The following is a 27,832-nucleotide window of genomic DNA, read 5'->3' on the forward strand; positions in this document are numbered from 1 at the left end:
ACCGTATCCATCCGTATCCAACTCTTAAGCCCACCGAGTCACTGGGGCCGGGTGAGATGCTGCGAGGATTAGCCAAAAATCCCCCAATTTTTAACGCTGACCAAACCAGACCCAGCAGCTCCCTCCGACACCAGCAGGAAAAGCCGGTGACGAACCGCACCAGCTAACTCGTCCCAGATCTCTTCAGACCAGGCTGAGATTTCAAAAGACAACCTGGGGCAGCAAAAAAGCACACAGGAGACAGCCGGGATTCCATAGGAAAAAAACCCTTTTATTTAACAATATATCAGGTTCCATCACGGCTCCATGGAGTTCAGATGCCACAGAGCTGGTTACCGATGCCGATGATATGCTACTGGGCGGGAGAGCTGGGGAGAAGGCGAAAGGAATCAAAAAGAGGAACATGACACGAAGAAACAAAAGTCTGCGGCGCCCGGGAGCGCAGCCGACGGGACCCTGGCACCCGGCACCGCCGGAGCCCCACCGGGAGCCGAGAATGATCAACCAGCGCGGGACGGCCGAGCCCTGCTCCGGGATGTGCCCACTGCAGCAGCCCGGGGACTGGCCGCCCCCCGAGGAGCTGGCACAGAGGGTCCTCGTTCCCTCCGTGCCATGGCTGAAGCCCCGGCGTCCCCCCCGAACCACGGAGCTGCACGGTGCGACAATTCCCGGCCCTCGAAGCCCCCATCCCACGAGCCCTGCACCACCAGTGGGACTGGCGCATCCAGGCTCCCAGTCCAAATTCACCTCTCGTTTCATGGCAGCAGAGGATGGACAGGGAAAATCTGGCAGCCCGGATGCTCCAGCAGTGCCGGCACCGTGGCAAAGGCAGCCGGGCACGGGGCTGGGGCAGCGGCCCCGCAGCTGGTTGATCGTGCGACACGGGGCCACCCAGAAACGCGGGGACCTTCCCCCCCAGGACGCGGGACCGCGGTGAGGGCGGGATGCGACGCCGTGGGATGTAGACATGGTCATAGCTCTGAAATGGGGGAGCGCGCGGTGCGGGCGTGCTGGTGCGCGGCGCAGCCGGGAAGGGTGGGGAGGGAGGACCAGTCCTGCTCCAGCACCTCCGAACCCCCTCCCAGGGCAGCCCCCCCTCACCCTCTGCTGATATAATGCAGATTCACAGGCACCTGCTCGGCTCCGGTGAGCAACTGGGAATACAAGGAGCTCCCAGCTGCCCACTGGGGATGCCAGTGACACCGGAGATGGCTTTGGTGGGCATGGCCACCGCCCCGATGGCAGGGACCCTCGGCACTGCCCTTTAAGAAAGGTGGGTGCTGCTGAAGAGGAGCCACCCCCTGCCCGGGCACCAAGCAGAGATGGTATGGCAACTGGAAAATAGGGATAGTCGGGGAAAGGGATCTGCGAGAGGAGCAGCTCCACAGGTCTGGAAAAGCGGGTCAGGATCTCGGGACGCTGCGCTGAGTTACGCATCCCGAGGTTCGGCTTTTTTTTTTGGTTAAAGATAAAAAAGGAGACAAATTTGATGCTCCTTTAGTTCACTTTGTGTTACTGAGTCTCTCGCCCGCGGCCAGGCTGGGGCCGAAAGCTCTGCCCAGACCCAGGACGGCCAGAAACTTGCCAGGAACGAGCCTGGTCCGGCCCTGCCGCGAGCGCCGGGGCTGTGCCAGTGGCAAGGGGCACGACTGGCCACGCTGGGGGCAGAGCCGCTGCCCCCGGCCTCACTCTCTGCTTGGGGTCCGGCAGGTCCTGCATTATATCAAGGGCACGGGACCCCCCTGCCCTTCTGCCCGGCAGTGCCCGCACACCAGCACAGCCCTGCGGGGCAGCTCCGGGGCTGAGCGCGGTATGACAATGTTTTACACCCGTTCTTGTGGTTAAAATTTCTTTTTTTTTTTTTCTTTTTTTTTAAGTTCTCCTTTGTTTTTCTAAGAAAAAGCAACCAGAAAATAATTCGGAGTTTATACAAAACATCTTTACATTATTTCTTCCAAAAAAGACTAGTATTTACACAAAAACAAAACGGGAAGGGGAAAAAAAAAAAAAAGAAAAAGAAAAAACCAACCAAACTTCCAACGTTTCAATGGAAAGAACCGCAGGGACGCGCTCCATTTCAGGACCCAGCAGACCGAGGTGCTCAGCAAAATCCAAGAATTCCGATTTCACCCTTTTTTCACATATTTACACGGTTTCTCACTCAGCTGCCCCCAGCAGCGGGAGCGGAGCTGTCGGGGGCCGCGGAGCCGCAGCCGGACCGGGGACAGCCCCCCCACGGGAAGCCCCCCCGTGCCACCGCTTTGCTTCTGTCCATGGCCAGGCTCCTGCCCCGGTCATCCCCCTCCAAAAAACCGAACCAAAACTAAATCATCCCCCCTGTCCACACAGCGACCTTCACCGCCACCATCGCCACCGCCCCGCTGGGGCTCCGCGCGCTTCGGGAACCGCCGGTCATCGTTTTGCAGATGGAAGAGGGCACCGGGGAGGGAAAGGAGGGAAGGATTTTCTTTAAGACACAATTTTCTGTGGGTTCTGAGAGCAGACCCCATCCCTCGGCGGGGAATGTTGGGGGGGGGTCCCGGCTCGGGGGCTCCCGGCCCTTCAGCAGCCCAAGGTGGGCAGTGCTGGCACGGATGCCACAGAGGAGAGGGAGCCAAAAGGTGCTATGTAGGGGGGGTGCGGCGGCGGGGGCCGGGGGAGTGGGGAGAAGGGCTGGGCAGGGGGGACCACCCGCTGCGGCTCTTCTCCCCCAGGTTCAGTAGCCGGTTTAGGGCCCTGGCAGCCGTCCTCGCCTCAGGCTGCCAAAGGCAGCAGGAGGGCTGGGGCAGCCCATTCTGCTCCAGCCCCAACCCCTGCCCTTACGAAAACAAGACCACCACCACGGTGCGCCAAGGGATGCTGCCATCCCGCTCGGGACCGCCACTGGCCCCCCAGCGCCGCGTCCCGCGCCGGCCCTGCTCCCATTCCGGCCCGCTCCTCCTCAAGGCACTTTTGCAGAGCAGCTCTCGCTCCTCGGGCACTTCCAAACGCGGGTTTCGGGGACCTGGGACAGGTGAGGACAATCCGGGCCGTGCAGCCCCGTGCCACCCCGAGCCCACCGCCTGGCAGCGCGGCGAGCCGCCCCTGGGGACCTGCACCACCCACCCCAGGCTCGCTCCCTGAGCAAAAGCAGCTGCTTCCGAAAGGAAAAGAAAGCGAGGAAGGAGGAGGCGGCTGGTGGCCCCCGGGGCACTGCCAGCCCCACCGCGCTCACCGGCATCAGCTACGGTGCTGGCGGATCCTCCCAGGAAGAAGAAACCAGGAATGATCCCACCAGATGAGCCCAAGGCTCAACCCTTTCCAGTTTCGGGCAGGAGATGGGCAAGGCAAGGGCAGGGTGAGCGCGGGCTGCGGGACCCCCGGCAGCGCGGCCGGGCGGTGGGCAGGCACTGCGGGGGCCCAGTCCCCGAAGGCAGAGGGGCACCGGGGAAACCGGGCAGGTGGAGAAGCCTTGGGCTCGGCTCCAACCAAGCCAAGCCCGGTGCTGGAGCTGGCCCGAGGTCTGCGCCCCGGGGGGCTGCCAGCCCGGAGCGCTGGCCACCTCCTGGCACCCCCCTTGGCACAGGCTGTGGGGCTGGGTACGTTTGTTTTCCAGTTTTCCTTTCCAAAGACAGCCACCTGCAGCATCACCAGCCACGGGACGGGCACAGGGGCTGCAGCCACCCCCTGCCCTCCCGCTGCCCCCCACTTCGCTTCCAGCAGGCACAGCCGCAGCCCGACGGAAACCCTCAGCAAAGGCTTTGCCCCGCAGCGGGGCACCCTCGGGATGTCGGGAAGAGCTGCCAGGGCCGAGGCCGCTGCTCCGCGCGGGGCAGGAGGAGCACCCGGACCCTGGCGCACTGAACGCTTGAGACATGGTGTAGATAGAATTTTTTTTTTCTTTCTTTCTTTCTTTTTATAAAGAGACTAAAACAAGAGTCAACAGCTACGAACACAAAAGTTCAAAAGGGCAGCGGGGGGGTGGTGGCGGGGTCTGCCCCGCGGCCGGCGGGACGGCGTGCTGGAAGGAGGCGACGGCGTGTGCCCGAAGGCGGCGGGCCGGAGTCCCGCCCGGAATTCACAAAAATAAAAATGTTACAAAAAAAAAAATTAAAATAATTATAATAATAATAATAGTAGTAGTAGTAAATCGGGTTTGCCAGCTTCCTCCCTGCACAGTTGGCTGCATCTTGGCACCTAGGCAAAGCATCCTCCTCCTCCCCCCGCGGCCGCTCGCTCCTCCTCGGACCGAGGCTCCTCGCCGCGGCCCCGGCATCGGTCCGGGCTCCGGGACGCGCGCGGCGGCCGACGCGGCACCAGGCGCACGGGCACTTCACGCCAGGATGTAGGGGTGAGGCGGGGAAATCCCAAAATGAAAAGGGGACGTGGAGTCTCCGGGTTTGCCGGCGGTGTCCGAGCGGGCACGGAAAGGCACGGCGCCCGCCTCCCGGCCGGCCGCAGTCTGGAGAAGAAGAGGAGGATGCTGAAGGCTCAACCCTCGAGTCTCGGGATTACAAAAGCTGAGAACTACAAAACTAAATACAAAGGGGAGGACGAGCGCGCGGGCGTGCGAGCCAGCCTTCTGCTCTCCGGCGCCGGACCCTGGCGCTCCCCCGCGCCGTGCCGTGGGGTTCGTTTCGCTTCCTCCCTCCCGGCGCCAGACCGCCCGCGGGGAGACCCGGGGGGCGGCTGCCCCCCGCCCTCGGCGCTCCCGTGCTCCTGCATCGGCGGCTTGCCCAGGCTGCTCCTCACACCTTGTAGTAAATGTTGGCTGGGCTCTGGGGGGGCATCTCCTGGACAATGTAGACGGGGTGCCCGTAGTCCCCGCTCACCTTCTCGTAGTGCGGGCAGTAGTTGTTCTCTGTAGTCCGTAAGGGGATGATGATGTCGCTGGGCTCCGAGCCCGCGTTCCCGCTGCATTTCGGGCTGGCCAAGGTGCTGAGGGACAAGGCTGCGGCTCGCTGCTGCGTGTGCTTCCGGTGCCGCTTGCGGATCTTGATCAGGAGGACGACAAGGAAGATGATGATGAGGATGAAGATGACGCAGCCGGCGCCGATCGCCGCGAAGACGGCTACCTTGGAGCTCAAGAAGCCGTCGCTGGGACCTTGGGTCTCCTGGCCGTCCTGGTTGACGGAGCCTGGGAGGCAAAGGGAGAGGGGTGTCAGCCTGGCGGGCAGCCTGTGCCCCACCTCTGCCAGGGGCTCCACACATCTGCTTTCATGCTCCACCCCTGCAGGGATTGCACCCCGCGGGGCGGGCGAGCCCTCGACCACGGCAGGCTCTGGGCAGTGCAGGCAGCAGCCCTGGGCATCCACAGAAGAGGGACCACATGCCCTCTCCCCCACCCCACATCGCTGCTCCCCCTTTCCATCTCCCGGCCGATAGAGCGGAGCGCTGCTCGTGTCCGAGTGAGAATCAGTCTGGACCCCTGGAGACTTTGCTCTCTGCAACAGACCTGGACTCTCCGGACTCCGATACCTGGAGCCCCGCGATATCCCATTACTGACCCCCTGCCTCCTCCTGACCCCGGGCTGGGGCAGCCCTAGCTCCCCGAGGGGAGAGCGCTTGGCCGGCGAGAAGAAAAGAGCAACTCTTCCCCAATTCATCTGATTTCACTTTTCTCTCAGCAGGGTCAGGAACTCAGGAAACCACCTTCAAAGGGCTTTCACTGGCTCAGCTCAAAAACCCAAGGACCTCACCTCCTCCGAGCCCTCTCAGATGAACTGCAAGAACAGATGGGCAGTGAGGAGGAGGAGGAGGAGGGTGCTGAAACAGCACTTCCCTGAAAAGCTCCTGCCAGGACATACCGGAGCTGGGAAAACAAACCCAAGCGGCTCCGCACCGCAGCCTGGCTGCCTGTGCTGTGCCCGGAGCGCTGCCCAGCCAGAAGGAGCAGGGCTGGGACCAGGAGATGCTGCAAGTGGTGGGGACGGCAGAGACAGGCACAGCGCTCCTGGGAAACCCATCTGCATCCCTGCCTGGGGATCCAGGCAACAAGCCCGGCTCGGAGCTGCTCTGCCCTCCAGCCTCCGGCAGAGCCGCCGTCCCTGTCCTCGGGTACCCCTGGCAGAACCCACCCGGCTTGCCGGGCTCCTCCGCGGCGGGGACCTTGCTGCGCGGGCTCTGCGTGACGATCTTCACGGTGTTGTCGGCCTCCTTGCTCGGCCGACTCGTCGTCAGCTGCTCTGGGATCACCGCGTTCGGATCTGGGGAGGAGAGAGGGAAGGGATGGATGAGAAACCTCGATCCCAGCCGGACGGCAGCAGCTCGCTCCCTGCCTAAAGAACAACCTGCCCCAAAATCCCAGCCAGCTCCCACGCACGGGGTGCAAGGGAGACATGGGAGCTGCCGAGAGGAACGGAGCCAGGCTGAGCGGCTCCAGGGCTGTGGGAAGCAGCTCCCCCACTCTAACCCCCCCTGCTTTTATGTTCTCTCAGCTCCCGTGCGTGGGTTGGGGCGAGTTTCTCGCAGGGGCAGGGGGAGGAACGGGAAGGGAAGGGAAGGAAGGGAGGGAGGGAGCCTGCCAAGGCTGCAGCACTGCTTCTTCTGTTTATTATAAATATTGGCCCCAAAGTGAAAACACAATAATGAAAAGCAGCCAGCGGGAGCCACGCATCCGAGTCGGGGGCCGAAACGAGCCCGGGGCATCGCTGGGGCTGGGAGGCAGCTTGGGGCAGGGGGTGCTGGGGAGCTGCCTCCAGAAGAGCCCACGGCCATGGCACCGCTGCCAGCGATACCCTCTGTGTCCGGCGAGACCCTCGGTGTCCCGCTGCCACCGCCAGCCTGGGCTGGCCCCGTGGCATGGTGGCCACCGCCACCGAGAGCTGCCAGGCACACGCACTGCCGCCTGCCCAGCCTGAACCCCTCCTCAAGTGCCCGGCAAGCGACAGGGGCACCGTCCCTGCCAACCCCCGGATGACACGCTCGCAGGGTCCATGAGTCTGGAGCTGAACTACCTTCCCACCAGGACACAAACCAGGAGGGAACACAGAACAATTGCTCCATTTTAATCCCAACACACCGAACATGTGCAAGCATTGGCAAAAGAAAAAAGGGAGAAAAAAAAAAAAAGATTCTAAAAATGAAACGCTGCTGAACTAAGCCGGGAGGCCTCCTGGGCTCCAGGGACCAACTGGCCCGGCCTCAGTTTCCCCAGAATGCAGGAACTCCCCCTGCCACGGCAGGATAGGGGCCCTGGATCGGAGGTGTTCCGGTGACGGGGGACCCCAGGGCGCAGAGGGACTCACCCTGCCCCACTTTCATGACAATCTTCATGGAGCGCGTCTGGCAGACCCCTCCTTCCCGGTTCTCCAGGCCATCCAGCGTCCCGTTGGAAGTGGCTGCAAGGAAAGAGAGGGAGCGTTAGGTGGAGTTCCCAGGAGCTGGAAGGGCATTGCCAAGCAGGTCCCAGCTCTCCCTGGGCACCACCAGGCAGGTCCCTGCTGTCCCCAGGCACCAAGAGGGACCTGGCAGGAGCTCAGCACCTCCCGACGGGGGGGTTCACTCCTGACCCCCCGCTGCAGCCACTTTACGCCCCAGTCCGGAGCCCAGTGCGAGTGTTCAACACACCGAGGTCTCGTTCCCTGCACCCTCCAAAGGCGCTCACAGCGGGGAGGATGTGATCCCTCCAGCTTCCCCTCGCTGCCACATCCACACAAGCGAGCCATTCTCCGTGCCCGCACCCTCCTCCCCCTTTAATTCCTGGATAATTTCCTTTGCTCCTTGGTGTATAATAGGAACACATGCATATGCACAGTTTAAATTATACATATATAATTACACACTGTGCCTCAGCAAAGAATGTAAACTCAGAGCCCCAATGGGGTTGAGTGGCTTTAATTGCAGGGCAGAAGTCGGTTAAATTCACATTAACTTTTTGCTTTAGCCGGCGCAGATTTTTAAGCCTTTCGATCCTGCGGAAGCGCCGGGAGCCGCACGTCTCCCACCGCCCCCACGCAGGAGACGACCCCCACGGCCCCTCGCCGAGCGGGGCACAGGAAAGGCGACGCAGCGGAGCACCACGCGGCTACGGGGACAACCGTGCAGAGAGAAGGCAGTGAAGCAAAGCAGGACCCAGCCAGCACAGTGCAGCCAACACCTACCACGAGCTTCAGTGCCAAAACTCAGCCCCGGGGTTTCGGGTTGCCTGCGCAGCCCAAATCCTGCCTGCACCCCACAAAAACTCGGGTGTGGGACGGGCGGGTGACTGGTGGTCGGTGGGGACGAAGCCATGGGACCCCGCTGGGTGTCGGTGAGGGGGTGATGGAGCAAGATCCTTCTTTTCTTCTCCATTCCCCCTCCCACAGCAGGACCCTTGGGTGCCTCAACGAGGACTTGATGCAGGCTCCAAGTCCATCAGCTCTGCCCAAACACCTCCGTGCAATCGAGGCTCTCATGTGAAACACCAGCAAATGTTTTACTGATCAGACAGTCGCCAGCCCACATGCCGAGCTGTCGCCTCTCCCACAGCAGGGTTTGGCCGGCCAGCAGCTCCCCGCACGGAGCCCTACATCCACACAGCCGGGATTCGCCAGCGGGCGTTTCGACAGGAGCACTGTCAGCACAAATCCTGATGCAAACGCCTGGGAAACGGCAGGAAAATCCCTCACATCCTGCACAAAGTCTTCCCAGCGAGAACTGGAGTCAGGGGTCTGAGCAAAATCTCTCCATAAAAATATCTCAGGGAGCTCATTCTGGCAGAAGGCACAGCAGCCCGGTTCTCCCGTGCCAAAGGCACTGGTTTGGGGATAAATAAGCCGATACGTCCCAGCCCACGGCCCCGATGCAGTTCCATGAACAGCTTCCCAGCACCATGCCATGGGCTGCTCCATCTCAAATGGATTTCACCTGTCCACGCTGCAACGGAGCAGGGCAGGGAAAAACAGAGCAGTCTGTAAAAACCAGCCTCTGCGAGACCTCACGAGGTCTTATTTATAAGGTAATAACCCAATTATATCAAAACGATCTACGGAGTAAGTGTGGGAACTATGGACTTCGCAAAGCGGAGCACGCAGCAGCTACAGGAGACAGCAGTTCCTCCAAAATAACTCCGGAGACGTTGCACTGGGACACGACAAAAATATCAAAGGTCCAAAGAGGACAGAGGAGCGGCAGCTGGAGTCACGGGGATGGAGGAGGGGACGCAGCCGAGCATCCTTCCTGCCGCGCCGCACACACGACGCTGCTCAAGAAGCCTCTTCTTGTTCTCATCATAATGACGGCGAGGGGAGACAGGAGCCTTGAAAGGGAAGTGCATGAAAAAAAATGAAGCAGCTACTTGAGGGAACATAAAAAGGGGCAGCTGAAAGGGTAAAACGCTTGTAAAAACCATGGCGAAGGTCTCCGGTACGGCGGCTGGAAACAAGGACACGCGCTCCCACGCTCCGCAGAGATGCAAACCGGGCCAAGGCAAAGCAAAGCAAGATGCTCCCCGCCGCCGGCCGGGCTCCCAAAAGTCAAATCCCATCCAAAGGGCTGGAAGAGAGAGTACAGCTTCTGGCAGGTTTTATATCAACACGTAGGACAGACGGACGTGTCGCTGAGCAGCAGGTCCGGAGGGGCGGGGGGTCCCCACCGACCCCCGGGCAGGGGGCTGCGGTGCGGCACTGCTGCCTCCTCCGTCGTGCTCCACTGCCAAGTGAGAGCCGGAGAGCCGATCCTGACGGTGTTTTGCTGTCCCAGTGGAAGATTTCCCAGGAGAAGGCCACGGGATGGGGCCAGAGGCAGCCCCGAGCCCAGGGAGCGGTGGCTGCGGGGCGGTAGGACGTGGCAGGGCCAGGAAATGACACCTCTCTTCCATTTAGGAGGGACCTGCCGTTTGGCCGTAGGGCTCGGAGAGCAAAAGCAGCCTCTGGACAGATGACTTCTACCCAGGCTTAAAGACCAGGCAGCTCCCAGCCCGGAGAGCTATTAGATGCCTTTGCCTTAATGAAGCATTAAGCCTCAGGCTGCTGAGTGATGAGGATTTAACATTGATACCATTAACCATGTAATTGCTCGCCGATTTAGAAGAGATGCTCAGCCTGCATGGAAGCACAAGCAGGACCCCAGCTAGCTGCCGGTCCTCGGGCAGGAGAGCGGTGCAACACCACGTCCCAGCCCAGTGACACACACTGGGACAGACGTCTCTGCAGGGAGGAGAGCCCCAGGAACCCGTTTCCACCTCCAGCAGCAAGCGGGGCCGCGTCCCGTCCCCGGCGCATCACACCCTGCCTCCCCCCCCACCAGCACTCCCAGTGTCATCGTGGGTTTTCTTCCTCCCCTAAAAATATTTCAAATGAGAACTTGGGTTTTTGGCAGGCGGGAGACTCTGGAAGTAATACCTGGCAGCAGATGAAGGCGAGGGTCTCTTAAACGGTCAGTTTTGGACAGAGCGAGACGTTTGGTTTCTCTTCTGGATTCCCTCTAGCAGGACTGCGTTATGATTTGGGCCCCAAAGCACAATTAATGTGCTGAGACTGTAGCGAATCCAAGTCTCTCTCCTTTTATTATTCTTAATTACTCTTCCATCTGTGCACCACAGCCCTGCTCCAGACCCAGCCAGGCGCTGCGCGGACACAGCCCGCCGCCCGCCCCGTGGTCCCCCCCATCGCCCCCAGACCCATCCAAGACTCAGCTTTCCATTGCTCAGCCTCAGGCGGAGGCGGCAGCGACCCCCCAGCACCCACTGCTGGCCGGCGCTTCGGGGTGTCCCCGCAGCCTGGCCCCGATCCCGCCGGAGCAGCCGGGGCGGTGGGAAGGCGCCGACCGACCCTGCTGAGGGGCAGCTGGTGTAGAACAGCCTCGCATCACCCACAGCTCAGCCCTGACACCCACACTGGGCTGAAAGCCCCTCTCTGTGCAGGTCAGGACCCTCCGGGTGGCCCACCCGCTCCGCTGTGCACTAACACCCCGCAGCTGCCCCGAGAGCCACGGCTGGGCTGAAGGCTGCAGCCCCTTCTTCTCCTCCTCCTCTCCAGCTGAGCTGGGAGGTGGCAGGGGCACCCTCGCAGCTCACGCTCACGGGATCGCCGTTATTAATACAATGATTATTTCCTTCCCGGGCCCCGCTGAAGGGGGGCGAGCCCGCCGCCCCCTCCCCGCACGCATCACCCCAAAGCCCTTTCCATCAGCTCCGGCACATTTGCTGGGTCGGCTGCCAGGGGCTGCGCGGGGGGAGCGGAGCCCCGCGCTGTCCCGCTGCCAGCGAGGCCGCAGCAGCCTTCCAGCCCCGAGCCAGCTGCACTGGGAAGGGGCCCCTCCAGCCCCAGGAACGCGCGTGTGAGCCGGGCCAGCCCCGTCCCAGCCCAGGAGGTGCCAGGTTAAGGTTTCACACACCCTCCCGGCAGCTCCGGAGCTGCTCCAGCCTCCTGGTCTCCTACGGAAAGAGCAGAGCCCAACAGCTGGCTCCCCCTGCACCGCTGACCCCGAGGGTGCCCCGGGCTGCCCCCTCCCCAGCTCCCCGTCCCAGTGCCGGAGGGCACTGCTGGGTCCACAGAGCCAGCCAGGATCGATGCCAATTGGGATTTCTCCGCCCCTGCACCTACACTGGGCACGCGAGGCTGGCAGTGGGTCAGCCTGCAGACAGCCCACGCAGCCCCACGTCCCTTCTCCCCACCGTCCCTGGTGGGCACCACGAGACTACCACCACGCGCTGGCACCCCCAGCCTGCCCGCCGGGCAGCTGTCACCATCCCCTCCTCCCTGATACCCAAAAAAAACCCCTTCTGTCAAGAAAAAGCTCTGCTCAGGCTGCTCCGTGCCCAGCGACGGCTGTTGCCACGGGGTGGGAAACACGGAGATCCTTGGAGCTGGAGGCAACCACCACAACCTTCCCGCTCTGCCCCACCAGCTTCCAAAGCACCCTACAACCCAAACCTGAGTTTCACAAGAAACATCCACCCTGTTTGTTACCTGCACCCTCCTCTTTGCCCCTTGAGGTTTACTGTCTCAGGGTCCCACAAACAGCTCAAAAAACAAAAAAAGGTGTTTTTTAGAAAACAGCCTGTCCCGGGACTGCAGGAGCTGAGGTTTCAAAGCATGGAACAGTGAACTCTCCTCACATCCCAGCGACTGGTTCCAGGTTCACTGTGCCCACAACAGCTCCTGGGGTCAGGGAACCACCATCAAAGGGACACAGAGCACGGAAAAAGACACTTTAACACAAGTTAACACTTAAGTGGGAACCTAATTTCCCATTAAAACAGCCTTCTGATGGAAAAATTATAACCAATCCTAATTAGCATCATAATTAAGAGTCACAGCTACATTGCAAGGAACCTCATCAAGGCCAGGGAGCACTTCTTGCCTGTGAGACCGCTGCCCGCTCACTCGCTTGCAAGCCCTTTCGCACCAATGCTGCCGAGATGCCCACGCAGAAAAGCCTTGCAAGCTCCCCGTGTCCCTGTGCCCGTCCCGTGCCAGGGAGCACGTGCCGCTTCACTCCCAGCACAGCTCAGCAGGACCAGGACACTAAATAAAGCCTTTGTCTTCAAGTCTATCCGCCCCCTTCCAAAAAAAAAAAAAAAATAAGAGCACGTCGGTGGAAGGGAAAGGTTATTTGCACAGTCTCTGCGGTAGCTCCGAGCAGCTGGTTATAGGTCAGGAAAAAAGTGCCATGCAATTCTCCACCTGATGCTCTGCCAGAGTCATTTGCGGGCCCCGCTGGGAGCAGGGCAGGAGGAAAGTGCTTATTGCGCTTTAACAGGGTGTAAATCTCTCCAGTTAGGTAGCAAAACATTCGGGACTCCGGCTGAGGAATCAGTGGTGGAAGGGATGGAGAGGGACTGGCAGGGGGACGGTGCCACCCTCCCACACCCAGCGAGGCTGATGCCAACGCCAGCTCCTCCTCGCGTGTGAGATGCTGCACAGAGGGATGCGGAGCCGGTGCTGCCCATCGAGACTGCAGGTGCAGGGCGGGCTGAGCTCGGGCTATGCCATCGCTGCCCGGGTGCCATCGCTGCCCGGGTGCCGGGCTGGAGGCGACTGGGAGAAAAATCAAAGTTATGAGGGACGGGGGTGGCTGATTCATGTGCAAATCTTCTGTTTGGGAGAGCGTGGGGAGCCAGGGAGGTGCAGGGCAGCAGGGAGGGACAGGGGCTCGGGGTGCTGCGGGACAGCCGGCAGGAAACCCCATTGCAATTAAAGGTGAACTCTGCGTAAGCATCAGGAACCTGCTGGCTGCCGGCAGGTTTCCACCGGTGCAGCTCCTGGCCTGGACTTGCAAATAACCCCACGGATGGAGCAGGAGCCAGCCCTGCTTCCACGGGGGAGCAGCTGCTGCTGCTGTGCACCCACTGGTTTTGGAAGGACTGGGGTCCGGCTCGGAGCAGGACCACCCTGGGCTCACAGGGCGTCATCCCGCGGCAGCTGGTGCTCCAGGAGCTCACCGACACCTCTGCACCGCAGCGCCCGCGGCTGCCCGGCGAGCAGTAACGGCAGCGCCCGCGCTGCCCCAGCCAGAGGCCACCGGCCACAGAGCCGACACGTCACCCTCGGGTCCCAGCAGGGACCAGCTCTCTGCCCTCTGCTCCGGGAGGATGCCAGCACGTGGACCTCACGGTCTCCAGCAATGCCCCAAGTTATTGTATAGGAAACCTCCGAATCCTATCTAAACTGGAGTATCCAGACAAAGACTTGCCCCCTCGCTGAAGGATGGAGGAAAGGGCCTCTCTGCCCCCCAAGTTAGGGCCGACCCCCACTGCAGAGGGGGGAGCAGCTGCCCCCCACCATCCCGCTGCTGCCGGCTCTCAATTAGCTTGTTAACACCCGCCCCGCGGTGCCAGGCGCGATCAAAGAGCACAGTCATTCCACAGCAGCAGCAGAAAAACCATCATTCCTACGGCAAAGAAACTTCAAATGGCAAGTAAAACCAATTCTCCCAGAAAAGCGAGTTTTTAAAGGTGCCACACGCAACCCGGGCAGCCCTCCCTGGCACAGCCGGCGGGGCGGAGAGGCGGCCGAAACACAGGTCGTCGGAAACCAGCGATGGAAAAGGGCTGCACGTCTGTGATTCCAGGATCACAGTTCATTAATCGGATCGCGCTCTGCATGGCTCACGGTCCAAGCATGGCACCGAGGCCTCGGTGTGCTCTTGATCCGACAGCCAGCACCCACCCCAGCACCCACGGCCGCCCACGCACACCCTGGGCGACGGTCCAGCATCTCGACGTGCAGCCGAAGCTGCGACGCGCAGCCTTTCCCACCGGGTCGGAGCTGCAGCGGTGCCTGCAAGCCTCTTCCCGGTGTCCTGGCAGCAGGAAAGCACCGTAGGCACAGGAGCAGCAGGGGATCCCAGGGGCAAAGCCCATCGAGGGGGGCTCTGGATGAAGAAGTGGTTATTTAGAAAAACATGCCAAGAAGTAGCTGCGTGCACTTATCTCCTGCACGCCCCTCCCAGTTGCTCCGGTATGCTGGGATTGTTTTTCAAATCGTCCTCAAGCTGAAAGCTGCTTCTGCCTTTCCAGTCTCTTCCTGGAAGTCTAGTCCAAAAGAATCCCAAGTTTTCATCGCTTCCAGGGTTATGGAGGAAGCCCACAGAGGCGCGCACCGCCAGGGTCCATCAGGGTCCGTGCAGCTCCCGGCGATCCCTGGGGGTCCTGCTGCCAGTGGCATGGCCACGGCACCCACCACAAAACCAAAGGCACCACGTTGGCCCCCACCACAGCACCTTTCAGGGACGCGGGCAGAGTCGTGCTGCTCCAGCAGTTCCAAGGGGTGCAGAGCGGGATCAGGCAGGCGACGCACGGGTGCCAGCTGGACGTCACCTTGCTGCCATCGCCCGGGTTGCACGCCACCTCCGCGTGTCACCTCGGTTTCCAGGAGCACTGAGGAGCCAAACACGTTTTATTTCCTACTAACGGGTCGCGTCGGTGTTACAGAGATGCTCTTGGAAACGGTTTCTCCTGGGGAAGAGCATCCTCGGATGCAGGCAGCCCGACTCGCTGGGGAAAAACCAACCTGGTGCCCAGCTCCCTGCGGTGGGGCCGTGCAGGAGCCGCGGGCAGCTGCCTGCCAGGTGCGGGCAGGGGCCGGGCTGCCCAGCAGCCAGAGAGTTAAGCGGCACCAGCACCACTGTTGCAGGCAGGGCCTCCTTCTCCCCATCCAGGAGCAGATCAAAGCGCTGGGTATTTACCTCCTGGCTGGATGCAGGACACTGGCCCTTTCTGATGGGGCTTTTCATCCCTATTAGGGCCGTGAAAGGCTGAGCCATGAGATCAGCTGCCAGGGGCTGTCCGGGCACAGCGCTGAGCCCAAAAGGTCAGGAGGGAGGAGGAGAAGAGAAAAGAGGCAGAGGCTTAAGGGACAGGGCTCAACAAAATCGCATTTACTGTGGTCACGGTCTTCAGACAAGCCTCCAAGACAAGGAACCGCGTGTTGTCTAAGGGCCATTATTTGGGTTTGACATGTCCAGCGCCCGGGCTTTGAAGTTGGGAGTGGGACACCATTACAGACCCGTTTGTCTCCGGCACAAGCCCACCGGCTCCCACGCAGCACCTCCCGCGGGGAGAGGGTCTCATCCACGCTCTGCCACCAGCTCCCAGCGGGACGGGGCTGGAGGAGGGAAGCCAGTCCCCACAACCAGACGGCGATGCCACCGGGACGCCTTTGCTTCGCCCAAGCTTTCCGCGTCGCCGCAGGTATGTCGCAAGGCGGTGGGATGAGGACGCGGCGCATCCGCGGAGCACCGGCCCGTTTGGGTGAGGAATGAGGAAGCCGGTTAATTGGGTTTTTATCAGCACAAGTTCACAGCTCTCATCACGGCATCAAACGGCACTTTTCCTTTCAACTCGTCTCCACCAAACAAGTTGTGGGACGGAAGATGAGGAGCACATGAAAGTGGCCACATTCAAATGCAATCAGCAAAGAAAGTCAGCAAAGAGCTGGCGGGCTGACAAACCGCCCCAGGGGGGCTGCACCCACCCTCTACCCCCCGCCACCACCCTCCCGGCACAGCACCCATCAGAGACGGGCAACCAGCGCGGCACTCGCCGGCGCAGGAGGAACCAGGGAGGAAAATTATTAAATACCAAAGGCTGGAAAAAGGAGCTCAAGCAGCTCCGCAGACACTCTCACGCACGCTGGCGTGGGCTAAGGGCTTCCCAAACCTACGGCAGCTGTTTCGGAAGCTGGAGGAGTACCGCCAGGAAAGCAAGTACGGCGACGTGTCCCAAAAAAAAGGAAGGAAGGATGGTTCTGGCAGTTGGCCCTATATAGGTGACCCCCTTTCTCCATGCTGAAGCACAAGCTAGAGAAAAACGCTGATGCGGAGAGGCCCAGGGATGAAGCCCACGTCGCGGAGGCAGCGATGGTTCAGAACAAATAATTCCTGGCAGGTTAAGTCTAATTGCATCTAAAAACAGAAATGCAAGACAAGGGGTTTGAAGAAACACTCGGGGTAATATATCCGGCCTCACCGAATCCTGCTGCCAAAGAGCGTTAGATTGGATTAGGAACATTATTACATCAAAAATGGATTGAAGGGCTTAAAGACCAACAATAAACAGCAAACGTATTAGATTTATGGGGCAAACATCCACCGGGGCCTCGCTTCTGCGTTAGCCTTTTCATCCAGCGAGCCTCAAACAGGCTCCCAGGGGAGGGGGGACACTGCGGCCGTGCCAGGGACTTGGCAGCTTGATGGGCAAGAGATCCCCCCGGGAAAAACACCGTAAACACATCTGTAAACAGCTGCCTGGAGAGCAGGGAAAGGCTGAGCGAGGCAAGGCTCAGGGGGCTTCGCTCTCCCGCGCCCCGTCGGACGCAGGAAGGGCTGCGGGGACCACCACCGCCGTGCCCACGGATGAAGAAGACGTGACCCGAGGCAGCTCCCTGCCCGCGCACGGTGGCACCGGCAGCAGGCACAGCACCGCTGGGCCCCATCCAGAGCTCCCGCATCCAGAGCCCCTCCTCACGCCGCCCCGCTGCCAGGACACTGGGATTAATGCGTCTCCATCCAGGCACCTCATTACCAGAGATAGTAAAACTGGAGCAAGTTCAAAGAGGAGCAGCAAACGCAATTAAGAGCTGGAGTGAATTAGGAGGGGAGGTGGAGAGAGTCGAACCTGCACGGCTGGATAAGCCATGGTGGGGGCTGGTGCTGCCCACGAGCATCCCAGGAGTGCAGACACTAGGGGTGGGGGGGGAGGCTATTTGAGCGGGACAGGGACCACCAAGAAAAACGGGAAAATCATCAGAAATCGGTAAAAAACAAGGCTCAGGAGAAACGCTGGTAGGGTCAGGCTCTCAGACCTGGGGCAGATGACCCGCAGGCACAAAGCAGGACCCCTCCCACCTCCAGGACAGCACCTTCCCGTAACAGTCCTCAGTTTTCACCCCTCTGTAGTCTTTCGCCCCCACTAGCCCAAAAAGCAGCCGGGTGGATGATTTTTAAGCACTCGGACACATTCTTCCCTCCCGTCTCAGCCACTCACAAGCAACCAGCTTCTCTACCTGCTCAACAGGGACAAAGGGAGGAGGAACCACACACCTGCTAACGAGTCAAAAGCACCTTTGGCCTCGATGAGGATGGTGGGAATGATCCAAAGGCCGCTGCTGGCTCGGGGCACGGCAGCAGCACCCACATCCACACGCAGGTCTGCCAGTACAAGCTACCCTGGAGCCCCTGGGGACCTCTGGCCACGGCTTCGTGCTTGGCCGAGGAACCCCCAAAAGACTTCTTTTGGGGGCAAAAAGCAAGAATTCCTTCCTGTCGGACCTCACCTTCCTACCTCCCACGCCTGGGAGAGCCATCACTGCACCCAATTCCCAAATTCCTAACTCCTCTGCCCTCTCGGGGCTCCATCCCAGGGCTGGTGCCCCACGTTTTCCACCAAGCCTGTGTCTGCAGCACGGACCTGCAGGCAGGAGCTGTCACGTTTGGTTCTTTATGAAAAGCCTTTGGAAGAAGCATCAGCCCCGGGAGAAAAGATGCTTTTAACGGAAGCCTGGGGCTGGCGCGGAGGGGCTCGGCACAAGGCTCCGGAGACGACGGCGAGAGGTTACGTTGGCTTTCAAAAGCCTTTTTTCACCGCTAAGCCGAGGGCTGGGGCCGTGTCTCTCCGTGATAAAAGTGGCCTTAAACAAGGCTTGGCATATCCAAGGCGAGGGCAGGGGGGAGCAGACCTGAATGGGGAGGGGGGGGCTCTCGGAAGCCCCCAGGCTCCAGCAGGGAGGTGGGTGGGGAAGGTGGGGGGCAAGTGGCACACGTCCCGCTCCCCTCGGCTGCAGCATCGCTTCCCCCCGGCTTAGGGCCACCAGTAAATGAAAAGGAAGAAAAAGAAAAAAAAAAACCAACACCTTTTGTGTGTCAAGGCAAAGCTTGGGGAGAGGGGATGGGAAGGGGGGGGGGGAAGGAAAAAAAAAAAAAAGACAACACGTGGGTGGTCTGCTCAGGAGACTTTTGACTTTGTTTTTTTGGCTATTTTCTTTCTTGGCAGAAAGAGCTCCTGGGGCTGCTCGGCAGAGGGTACGGCCAGATGACAGGAGCATCCCGAGCCCACCCAGGGGCCAAAGTTCAGCCGGCAGCGGCCGCTCGCTCCCGGCGCCGAGGGGGCTCGGATCAAAGCGGAGAGAGGAGTCAAGAGAAATTAAAGTCAGAAACGGTTCGAGGAAGAGGATGGCGGGGGGGGGGTGATGCTTTGAGCACCCTGTTCGCCGCATCCCTATTCCAGCCTATACAGATGCCGCAACGGGAGAGTGGGATGGGGAAAATAGAGGAGAAGTAGGATTTTTTGATGGGGGGAAAAATGCAATGAGTTGAAAAGTCTCAGCCAAATGTGCTAAATCCCTTCTGCGTTTCTCCTCCTCCATGCTTCGTTAGGCTCCTGAGCTCGTTACGGGACAACGTAGTTGTCTTGGAGGCTTATTTGCAGCCCGGAGGTCCTATGGGATGCAGCAGCGAGGCAGGATCCCGCTTTTGGCCCTTGTTAGCCTGACAACTGTGTCCCTGCTTGAACTTGACCCCTGAGCACAGAGGAGCTGCTGACCAAGTGCTTCAAGATGTTTGCCCGACATACAAAAGGCGGATTCAGGGCGTTCAGCCCCTCTTCCCCCTCCTCTTTGCTCACTGCTGGTGAATTAATCACAGAATCACAGAAAGGTTTGGGTTGCAAGGGACCTCAAAGATCATCCAGTTCCAACCCCCCTGCCATGGGCAGGGACACCCTCCACTACACCAGGTTGCCCAAAGCCCCGTCCAACCTGGCCTTGAACCCTTCCAGGGATGGGGCAGCCACAGCTTCTCTGGGCAACCTGTTCCAGTGCCTCACCACCCTCAGAGTGAAAAATTTCTTTCTTGTATCCAAATTAAGCCAATCAGCTGAGGGACAGCAGAAGGCCTGAACTTTGGGGGTCCCGTTGCCACCAGGCTGGAACCGGCCGCAGTTACTCATGGGACCCCGCAGGGAAGCTGTGCCAGGGCTTTTGGCAACCCCAGCCCATCCCTGGGGTGTCTGGGCTTGCTCCAGAGGGCTGCAAAGCTATGACCCCAGCTACGCCCCCTGCCAAGCCACACCAGGCAGATGGTCCCAGGAGCAGCCGAGGAGGGTGACGGAGTGACGGTGGCTCTCGGGAGAGACGGGCCCTGCCAAAGGGTGACTCAGCGCCGTGCAGCCCGCGGTCTCCGCCGGCACGCCGAGCAGGCTGAGCGGGTTGTTGTGCCAGGTCCTCCCCGCCGCCACCCCTCCTACGGCCGCGCGGCCGGAGGACGCAAAGGTGGGCTCAGGCTGAGCTGCCGGAGCCCGTCCCGGCTGTTTCTCAGCACCAGGTTGACCCAAATTATCCCACAGCAAAACTACAGCCCCAGCCGGGCTCGCCGGGGGAAATCCAGGCGGGCAGCATCACCGTGGCACCGCGCTACGGCAGAGCACCTCCTGCAACATCCTCCGCACCCCCTCGGAGGGCAAAGATTTGAGGCTAAAAACACATTGTTTTCCCAACCGGAAAGCACCAGCTCCCACGGCTCGGCGCTCGCCTCCCACACCGACGCCTGACCTCTGCACCGCGCCGCTCGCCGGCGAGCCCCCGGCACGCGGCGGCGAGGGGAGAGCCGAGCTGCATGGCGCCGTGCCCATCGCCGACCGCTCCGCCGCGGTTCACATGCCATGTGCTGAGCCAGGCACACACGGTGAGGTTGAGGAGAAGGTGGGCAGGGGAAGAGCGAGCTGGCGGGCATTGCCCACCCAGTGCTGCCGTGCCAGCTGCCGAGCTCCCCGCAGTCCTCCCTCCATCCACGCCGGAGCTGGCACAGGCAGATACATCCCTCCACGCATGGGCCATGGGCTCCGAGAAAATCCAGCCCTCCTTCCCTCTGCCCTCCATAAAGCCACGCTATAGTGAGAAACAACAGGAACAAGCCGGTACGCGGAATTTTACAGCCATTTAGACCACAGCAAGCACTGGGCACCGCTGGCACTTCCCGTTGCCCAGGCTGCTCTTGGAAGCAGCTCCCAGGGTTGAGCATCTCCTTGATCACCATTCCTCCCAATCCCGACTGCCCCTCCAGGAGCTCCCCGGGACAAAGCCCTACGAGAAATGCCCTGCAACACCTCCAGCAAGGATGGCAGCGGAAAATGAGCTCCGGACGTGCTGCTGCTGCCGGCGGCGGGCAGGGCAGGGGGCACGAGGCACAGCAGCCAGATACGGGCCGGTGACCCGCTCGGCCGGCAGCACATTCCTCCCTCTTCTCCCATCCAGCGGGAAATATTTTCCATACGTGTCAGCTCTTTGCACCAGCCAAGTCGCACACAAGCGCCTGGCGACACTCTCCAGGCGCCCGCGGCCCCCAGCGAGCCAGGGCGGGCAGCGAGGAAGAGGAGGGCGACTCACATGTGATGAAGTAATCCTGCTGCCGCTTGAACTCCAGGCCCATGTAGTTGGGGCTGAACTCCTGAAACTTGATGGTGAAGCGGATCTCCTGCTCGGGCCGGTTGCACGTCACCAGCACGTTGGGGTCCATGACGGTGCTGCAGGCATCTGCCTGGTCCTTCTTCACCAGGTACAGCTTGTAGTACTCGTAAGGCTTGGACGGCTCCGCCCTGGGGCAGATAATGTCCAGTTTATCCCCAATCTCCGGGTAGATGACCAGCCCCTTCCCGCTCATGAACCTGGAAGAGAGGAGGGGGAGAGGTTAAGCCACGCTGGAGCGCGGGCAGTGGGACCCATGTCGGCCTGGACCCCCCCGCAGAGCCCCACTTTCACACCGGTTATTTTGTGCTTAAACTCTGCTGTTTTCTCACCACAAGATGCTTTTTTGACACCAAAATGACGCTCTCCTCAGCCTTCATCATCACGCGTGAGGAGCCGGCGCAGGCTCCCACCAACAAAAAGAGGGGCTGGTTGGGTCCCGCTCCCCAGCCCTCCTGCCAGGACGAGGGCCAGCACCCTTCCCAGCGCCGAGCCTGGCACCCGAACGGGAACGGACCCTTCCCACGAAGGGCTGCGGAGCGGGCGGCCTGGAGACGCCATGGCTCTGCCCGACGGCTGAGCAAGGAGCTTCCTGCAGGGACAGGCGGTAATTAGGGATGGGGAGAGGGATCCCTTCCACGCCCCGGCTCCCCGAGGAATTCCTGTCCTTAAATGGAAGGGAGGGAAGCATCCTGCAGGACAACTTCCACCCAGCCGGGCTCAACGGCGTGCCCAGGAGCGTGGGAGGACCGGATGGAGAGGAGCGAGGAAGGAGGAAAGCTATTTGGGGCTGGAAGGCAGGGCATTGCGAAGGGAAGGAAGGCAATATGCTGATAATTAGCATTCCGATTTCATTATTGTGGAGCAACACTCTGATTACTTTTTTTTCGGCGTGAAGTAGAGGATCGGGGCCGCGAGGAGGGAAGCAGCAGAGCGTCTGCTTTGATGTAGGCAGCGTAACGTGTTCCTGATGGAAGATAAGGTGGGAATGGATGTTCCTGCAAAGTTATCTCTGCTGCAACTCCCTCGCGTAATTTGGGCACGGCGAGAACCGAAGCGCGCGCTTCGGCAAGCTGCACGTCCGCGGCTTTCCCTTCCGCTCCCGGACACGGCCGGTCCCTGCCCCATCCCACCCGGCAGCGGGATGGGGGGACGAGGCCACGAGGACGCCCTCTCCCCCCCACCGGCTGCCGGCGCCACGGAAGGAAGATCAAACACACGAGCCCAACCTGCTCCGTGGCTCTGGGGCAAGTCCTAGCAAGAAGCCGCGGAGCCGGAACCAGCACCGGAGCAGCCCAAACTCCAGGCCTCTGGCTGCGGGAGCCCCGGCACATCCGCACGGTGACCGACCGGGCTGGGAGCAGGCAGGCACAGGCACACCCCGATGCCCTTGGCAAGGGCTCCGCAGCTCGGTGCCAGCTGTAGCAGTGGGAGGGACAGACAGACAGACATGAGCTGCACCTCTCCGTCAGCTTGCCAGGTTGGAGGGGGCAGCCTGGTGCCCGTCTTTGCCCCAGGAGAGGAAGCAAGGCACAGGGGCAGTGGGTACAGTCCCCTTTACCCACGCTGCTCCGAACACGGGAGCTGAACTCGGGCGGGTTATCTGCCCCATCCTCCAGCTGCGGCTCCAGTGGTACCCGAAGCACCACTGTGGCCACGCGGCATCACACACGGTGGCACAGTCGGGATCACCCCAACCCCAGCACCGCCTTTCCCACGCGAGCCAGCGGCAAGCAGCGAAATTCCGTAAAAGCCACGACTCCTGGAGGAAGAGCCGGAAACTGAAACCCCTGCAGGGCCCGTGCAGGTGGGACGCTGCACCGCGGAGCCCGGCTCCATCCCCGGCGCTGCCGGCAGGTGAGCCGCGCTTCGCCCAACGCTACCAAGTAGGTCAGCTGGCCCCCGGCCAGCGCCGCTGCCAAAGCCTCGGGAGCGATAAAGGCTTCTCCCAGCCCCGGCTGGAGCCCTGTCGCAATCCCAGGAGCCGCGCGGCAGCAGCAGGAGATGCAAAGGAGCCCCTGCCCCTCCCTCCCCTTGCTCACCCTTCCCCACCCCAGACACGCGGCGCGGGCGGCCGCTTGCACGCTCGCTCACGGCTTCCCGCCCCGGGAAGCAGCTGGATCCCACACTCGTTTCTCGGCAGCCGGGCTGAGTCAGAGCCCTCCTGGCACAGGACTCCCAAGTGACTCAAATTCCCTCCTCCAGCCCCTGCCAGCTCCCTCTTGCCCAGGAGATGCCAAACAGGAAGCCGCAAACAAGTCGAGCAGATGTCTCGCAACGCCGGAGCCGGAGGAGAAGGCTCCTATCCATCCCCCATCTCCATACCAGGAGGACCCATCACACCTTGGCCAAAGCCTCGGCCGACACCTGCAACCCGACCGGTCCACGCGACACCAGCCTGTGCCAAAGGCATGGCCATCTGCCATCAGGTCAAGCTGAGTTTTAAGTGGAGGAGAAACCATAAAGCCATCAAGTTTGTCGAGAACATCCCAGCACCACATCCTTCTGGCACGCCTTCCTCCTAGAAAATTCCGAAAGGCGGCCGGTGTTTGTTTTATTCTTTCAAGGATAAAATGACGGCTATTTCTTCTACGAACACTCAAGTCCCAGCTTCAGAAGCACACAGCTTCTGCCTGGGAATGAGCCCAGGAACATTTTCCAGATCTCCTACAGGAACATCAAGGAAGACGGGGCCACCAGCCGCGGCAGGCAGCAGCAGCACCGCGTGGGGCTCCTGGGGGTGCTCCCCCCGACATCTCTGCCCACACACACACATTTTACCCTTTGTCCTCCAATTTCCCTGATTTTTTCTCATCCATTTCCCCCTTCGTGTCCTCCCTCTCCTCTCCAAAGGCTGGGCTGTTTCCCAGCCGAGAGGCCCGACGGCACGAGCGGTGAAGATAAACCCCAAAGCATACTCCTTCAAAACCCCGCTCACTGCTCTTGGAGCTCTTCATCACACATCAAGACTCTTTTTTCCCCTAAAAATTTTGCTTTGTCGCACGCAATGGCTTGTGACGGCCATCCTAGGGAAGACCGAACGGTTCCCATCATGCGAGAGGCCAGTTCTGCAGGAAATTCTCCTCTAAAATACAGAAGGTGAAAAGCAACATTCATCACAGGAACAGCAGAGAAAAAAGCTTCCAAAAACTTGTCACAAGCTGCCCATCACAGCAAGTTCTGGGTATGAGAAACTTTACTTCAGAAGGACAGAAGGCCAAAAAGAGTCACACTCCTGACTTGTCCTCCCAAGGACACATCTTCAAATCCACCTGAACTGGGAAGAACAAACAGATCTCCTTTTAAATGAACAGGGAAATTCACATCACGCCCACCGAGTACGTGCTGCAGTTTGGGGGGGATCTGCCATATATTCCCATCCCTCACAGTCTGATTTCCCTGTTTTAAGGTGGGGAGGGAAAAAAGGGGAGAAAAAAAAAAAAAAATCAAAATTCAATTCGACCTTAACGCTGAAACAAAGACTGACTCCGCAACACGCTCCGGGACGCAGCGCCGGACCCGCGCTCCATTAGCTTGAATTTGGGTCTGGCAGAGCAGCAGGGCATGGAGAGGGAGGACAGCTGCTGCTCCAAGCCATAACCTCCCAAAAGCCCAGTTTCCGACCCCGCTCCTGGGATACGATCCGCCCCGGCTCAGCACAGCCCTTGCAACGGACGGGAGAGGGATCCACCACCAGCGACGCACCAGCAAGTGCCCAGCACTTTCGGGGTTAATCCTGCACCCCATGCACTGGAGTTGTGCTGTGGATGCCCATGAGCAGGTACTCAGCACCCCAAACCAGCACCCCAAGCCCCTGCAGCACCAGATGGGGTCCCCCACGCACGCATCCCCCACCCCAACTGCTCTCCTGCACCACTCGGAGGAGGTCGGTGGCTCCGGCTTTAATTCTTTGGTTCTATCACCAGCCAGCAGCTCACTGATAACATCTCGGCATCCTTTCTCCTGGTGTCCAAGGTGGTGGGAAAGATCAACTACAGCCATTAAAGTTTAAAAAAAAAGGTTTTTTTGCCAATCCTGCAAACGGCAGCCAGCTGAGCAGAGCGTGCTGGGAGGGGAGCACTGGTCCCAGCTCCCGTTATCGGCAGCTTCATCACTTCAAGCCCCTCGAGGGGATTTTTTGGGTGGTACCTGCGGCTGCCCACCCGCAGAGCCGCACCGGAGCATCCCAGCCCAGCATCCCCACTGCCACCCCCACCGGCCCCCTGCTCCCGGCCCTGCAGGTTCCTTGGGAGCGATCAGGTGGCGGCGTCCAATTTCCCCATTGTTTCGGGAGGTGTTTTCTGATGGGAAAGGTGAAAAGGGTATTTGTGAGCCTTGTAAAACGATTCCTCCGAGTTGGGTAAACAAGGGGAGCTCTGTTGGCAGCGGGATGCCGGGATGCTGGAGTGGAGAGATGGGATTAAAGAGCAGCCTCTCCCCTGGCCCAAGCTGGGGGGCCGCTGGCGGGGATCTCCAGCCCCCTGCGGAGCGGGTACCCCCCTCGCACCAGCACAGAGGGCTGGTCCCCCACTCAGGGTCCAAAACGCTCCAGTGGGACTTGAAGGAGTGATCCGGGGGCTACAAAGTGGGACCTGATGGAAGGGCCACGGGCTCGGCCGGTGCCCGGTGTCAGAGGCAGCCGCCCTGGCATCACAGAGGCGGTTTGCTGGGAGAGGAAGAGGAATGGGGCGATAAGGGATGATAATCCCTCAAAACATGTGGCGGGGCTGCCTGCGGTTCCGGGAGGGATCGCAGCCCTCGCGTCCCCGGGCTGTGCCTGGGCAGGAGGTCACGCCACACCGCGGCACCGCGTATCCTCCCCGTGAACACAGACCAGCCCCGTGGTGCCGGCTGCCCCCAGCCCTTCGGCACAACCCCGACACAGCCGGGCACAGACCCACCCGATGGCTCCGCGCTCCGAGGACGATCGGGAACCCTGGTGCAACCACAGGCAGGGAGACGCTGCCCTTCCACCGGCAGCCGAGAAGCTCACGCCTCGGCTTGGAGGAGCAGCAGCTGCATGGGAGGGTGGCGGGGATCCCGGCAAACCACCTGCCAGATCACAAGCCCGTGGCTTCCTGGGCTGGCCCGTGGGCCACCAGCCACGCCGAGCAGCTCCAGCAGCACCACGGTTCCTGCAACCGGCAGACTCCAACGGGAATCGCACAGGAACGACCTCCTCCATCCCAGCGCTCAACACACCCAGAACACGGGATAAGAAGGAAAACCACGCAAGTTTGGTCGGAGCAAGCTCAGGACTCGCACTGGGTGTGCTGCCTCCCGCCTCCGCACAGGCATACCGCGCCGGCTCCTCTTCCTCGCGTGGGCACGCACGGGCTGGCAGGCTGGGTCACGGCTCAGTGCGGACGAGCCAACATCCACGCAGCAGTTGCTGCAAACACCAGTGTCCTGCAGAGAAGGTATCCAGTATAAACACGCTAGCAGTCCTCCAGCTCTTCCTTAGGGAGAGCATGACCAATAAATTGCTTGAAAATACAATTTTTTTAAAAGAACGGGTTGACACACTTTGCAATAAGCTCTCTCCTCCTGAGCCCAGGCACTCCTTGCACCACGTGAACTACAAAACCTTCAGGGCAGCCTGACCTTTCCCCACGTCCAAGAAACACGATGCCCCTCACCTTATTTCAGGCTTTGCAGAAAACAGAACAGCATTTAACAACCATCTCCTCCTTGGAGAAGATGTTCGAAAGCATTAATGCTGACATACATACAAGACGACATATGCTAAACGCTGTTTTCTTCAAAGAAATCCAAAAATAACTGTATCCTACAAGGAGAACATCTACTTCTGGCAGCGATAACTGAGGTGGATACAGCATTTCCTCGTACACAGGAGCTGTGTGTCTTCCTGGTGCCTGGGCAGCTGAAGACCACGTTGGCACAACTCTCCATACCAACATGGCACACGGGTCCTCTCAGCAGGACCACAGCTCCCACGAGCCACCGCAGCTCAAGCCAGCTGCGAAGCACCTCGGAAAAGGGTCAGGAAACAGCTCTGCAAGCTAAAGAGATCCAGAAAAAAAAAACAAAACTCTATGTACAAATGGGGTGTGTTCTCTTGGAAAACACTCTGAGATCTGCAAGAGCTTCGCCGGTGCCCAGCTGCCCACCAAATTTAACGCCTGCCTCTCTCTGCCTCGTTCTTACTCGCTTTTCTGGGACACGGCACCACCGTTTCGCAGCAGCTGCCCAGGCTCAGGGGACTCTCTCTGCTCAGGATGCTCGGCCACTGGCTGGAAGAAATCAGTGCTGTACCCAGAGGAGCCCTCCAGATGCCACGGAGCCAGGTCATGCTCCAGCCATCGGAAGGTCCCTCCAGAGCTCACGCTCCAGCCATTGCTCCAAAGGCCCTCTGCATTGGCCAAAAACCCATATTTTCACCAAGCGAGAGACGTCACGGGGCTGGTGGCAAACGCCAGGACCACCACAGTGGTACCTTCACAGCACCGCTGCCACGGCTGAAATCAAAGAGCATCGCCAGAGCAAACCACACATGGATGGACAGTGGCACGGTGCCCTGCAAGCTGAAACCCAAAGCATCAGATATCCCCATTTTTCCCGGTTTTCCCAGCGACACCCCGGGCAGGGCTGGGCTGCCTGCAGACACCAGCACATGAGTGGGGGTCCCTGACCAGCCCAGTGGGACACCGCAGCCCACCACCTAACTCACCTCACCTCTGGAGAGCCAAGGACAATTAAAACACAGGAATTACATACTTAACCCAACAGCCCAGTTCATCGCAGTACACCATCCCAGTACCCCAGCAGTATCCACAGCCCCTTCCCGGAGCGGTGTCGGCGCCCAGAGGCACAGAACCCTTTCTCCTTTTCGACTCCCGTTAAATTCTTGGCAACAAAGACACCCCGTGGAAGGAAGTTAATTACAACTCGAATGAGAAGGTTCCCCGCTCTCCTCTGCCTCCCATCCGCATCTGTCGCCTTCTCGCTCG

At 60.3% G+C, this 27,832-nt stretch overlaps 1 protein-coding gene across 1 annotated transcript in view; it reads right to left on the reverse strand.

Moving 5' to 3' along the window:
* Positions 1-4,686: 4,686 nt before the first annotated feature.
* The window catches only part of EFNB1 (ephrin B1), a 45,913-nt gene continuing 22,767 nt past the window's right edge, over positions 4,687-27,832 (reverse strand). Inside the window, exons 2-5 of the mRNA XM_086619685.1 lie at positions 20,784-21,061; positions 7,227-7,319; positions 6,057-6,185; positions 4,687-5,116 (exon numbers count right to left, since the gene is read on the reverse strand). Of these exons, the coding sequence (XP_086475811.1) occupies positions 4,728-5,116; positions 6,057-6,185; positions 7,227-7,319; positions 20,784-21,061 (889 nt within the window). The 3' untranslated portion in view covers positions 4,687-4,727. The remainder of the gene's footprint in view (positions 5,117-6,056; positions 6,186-7,226; positions 7,320-20,783; positions 21,062-27,832) is intronic.

This window comes from Tauraco erythrolophus, chromosome 13 (assembly GCF_009769465.1).
Source record: "Tauraco erythrolophus isolate bTauEry1 chromosome 13, bTauEry1.pri, whole genome shotgun sequence".
Classification (NCBI taxonomy): Eukaryota; Metazoa; Chordata; class Aves; order Musophagiformes; family Musophagidae; genus Tauraco; species Tauraco erythrolophus.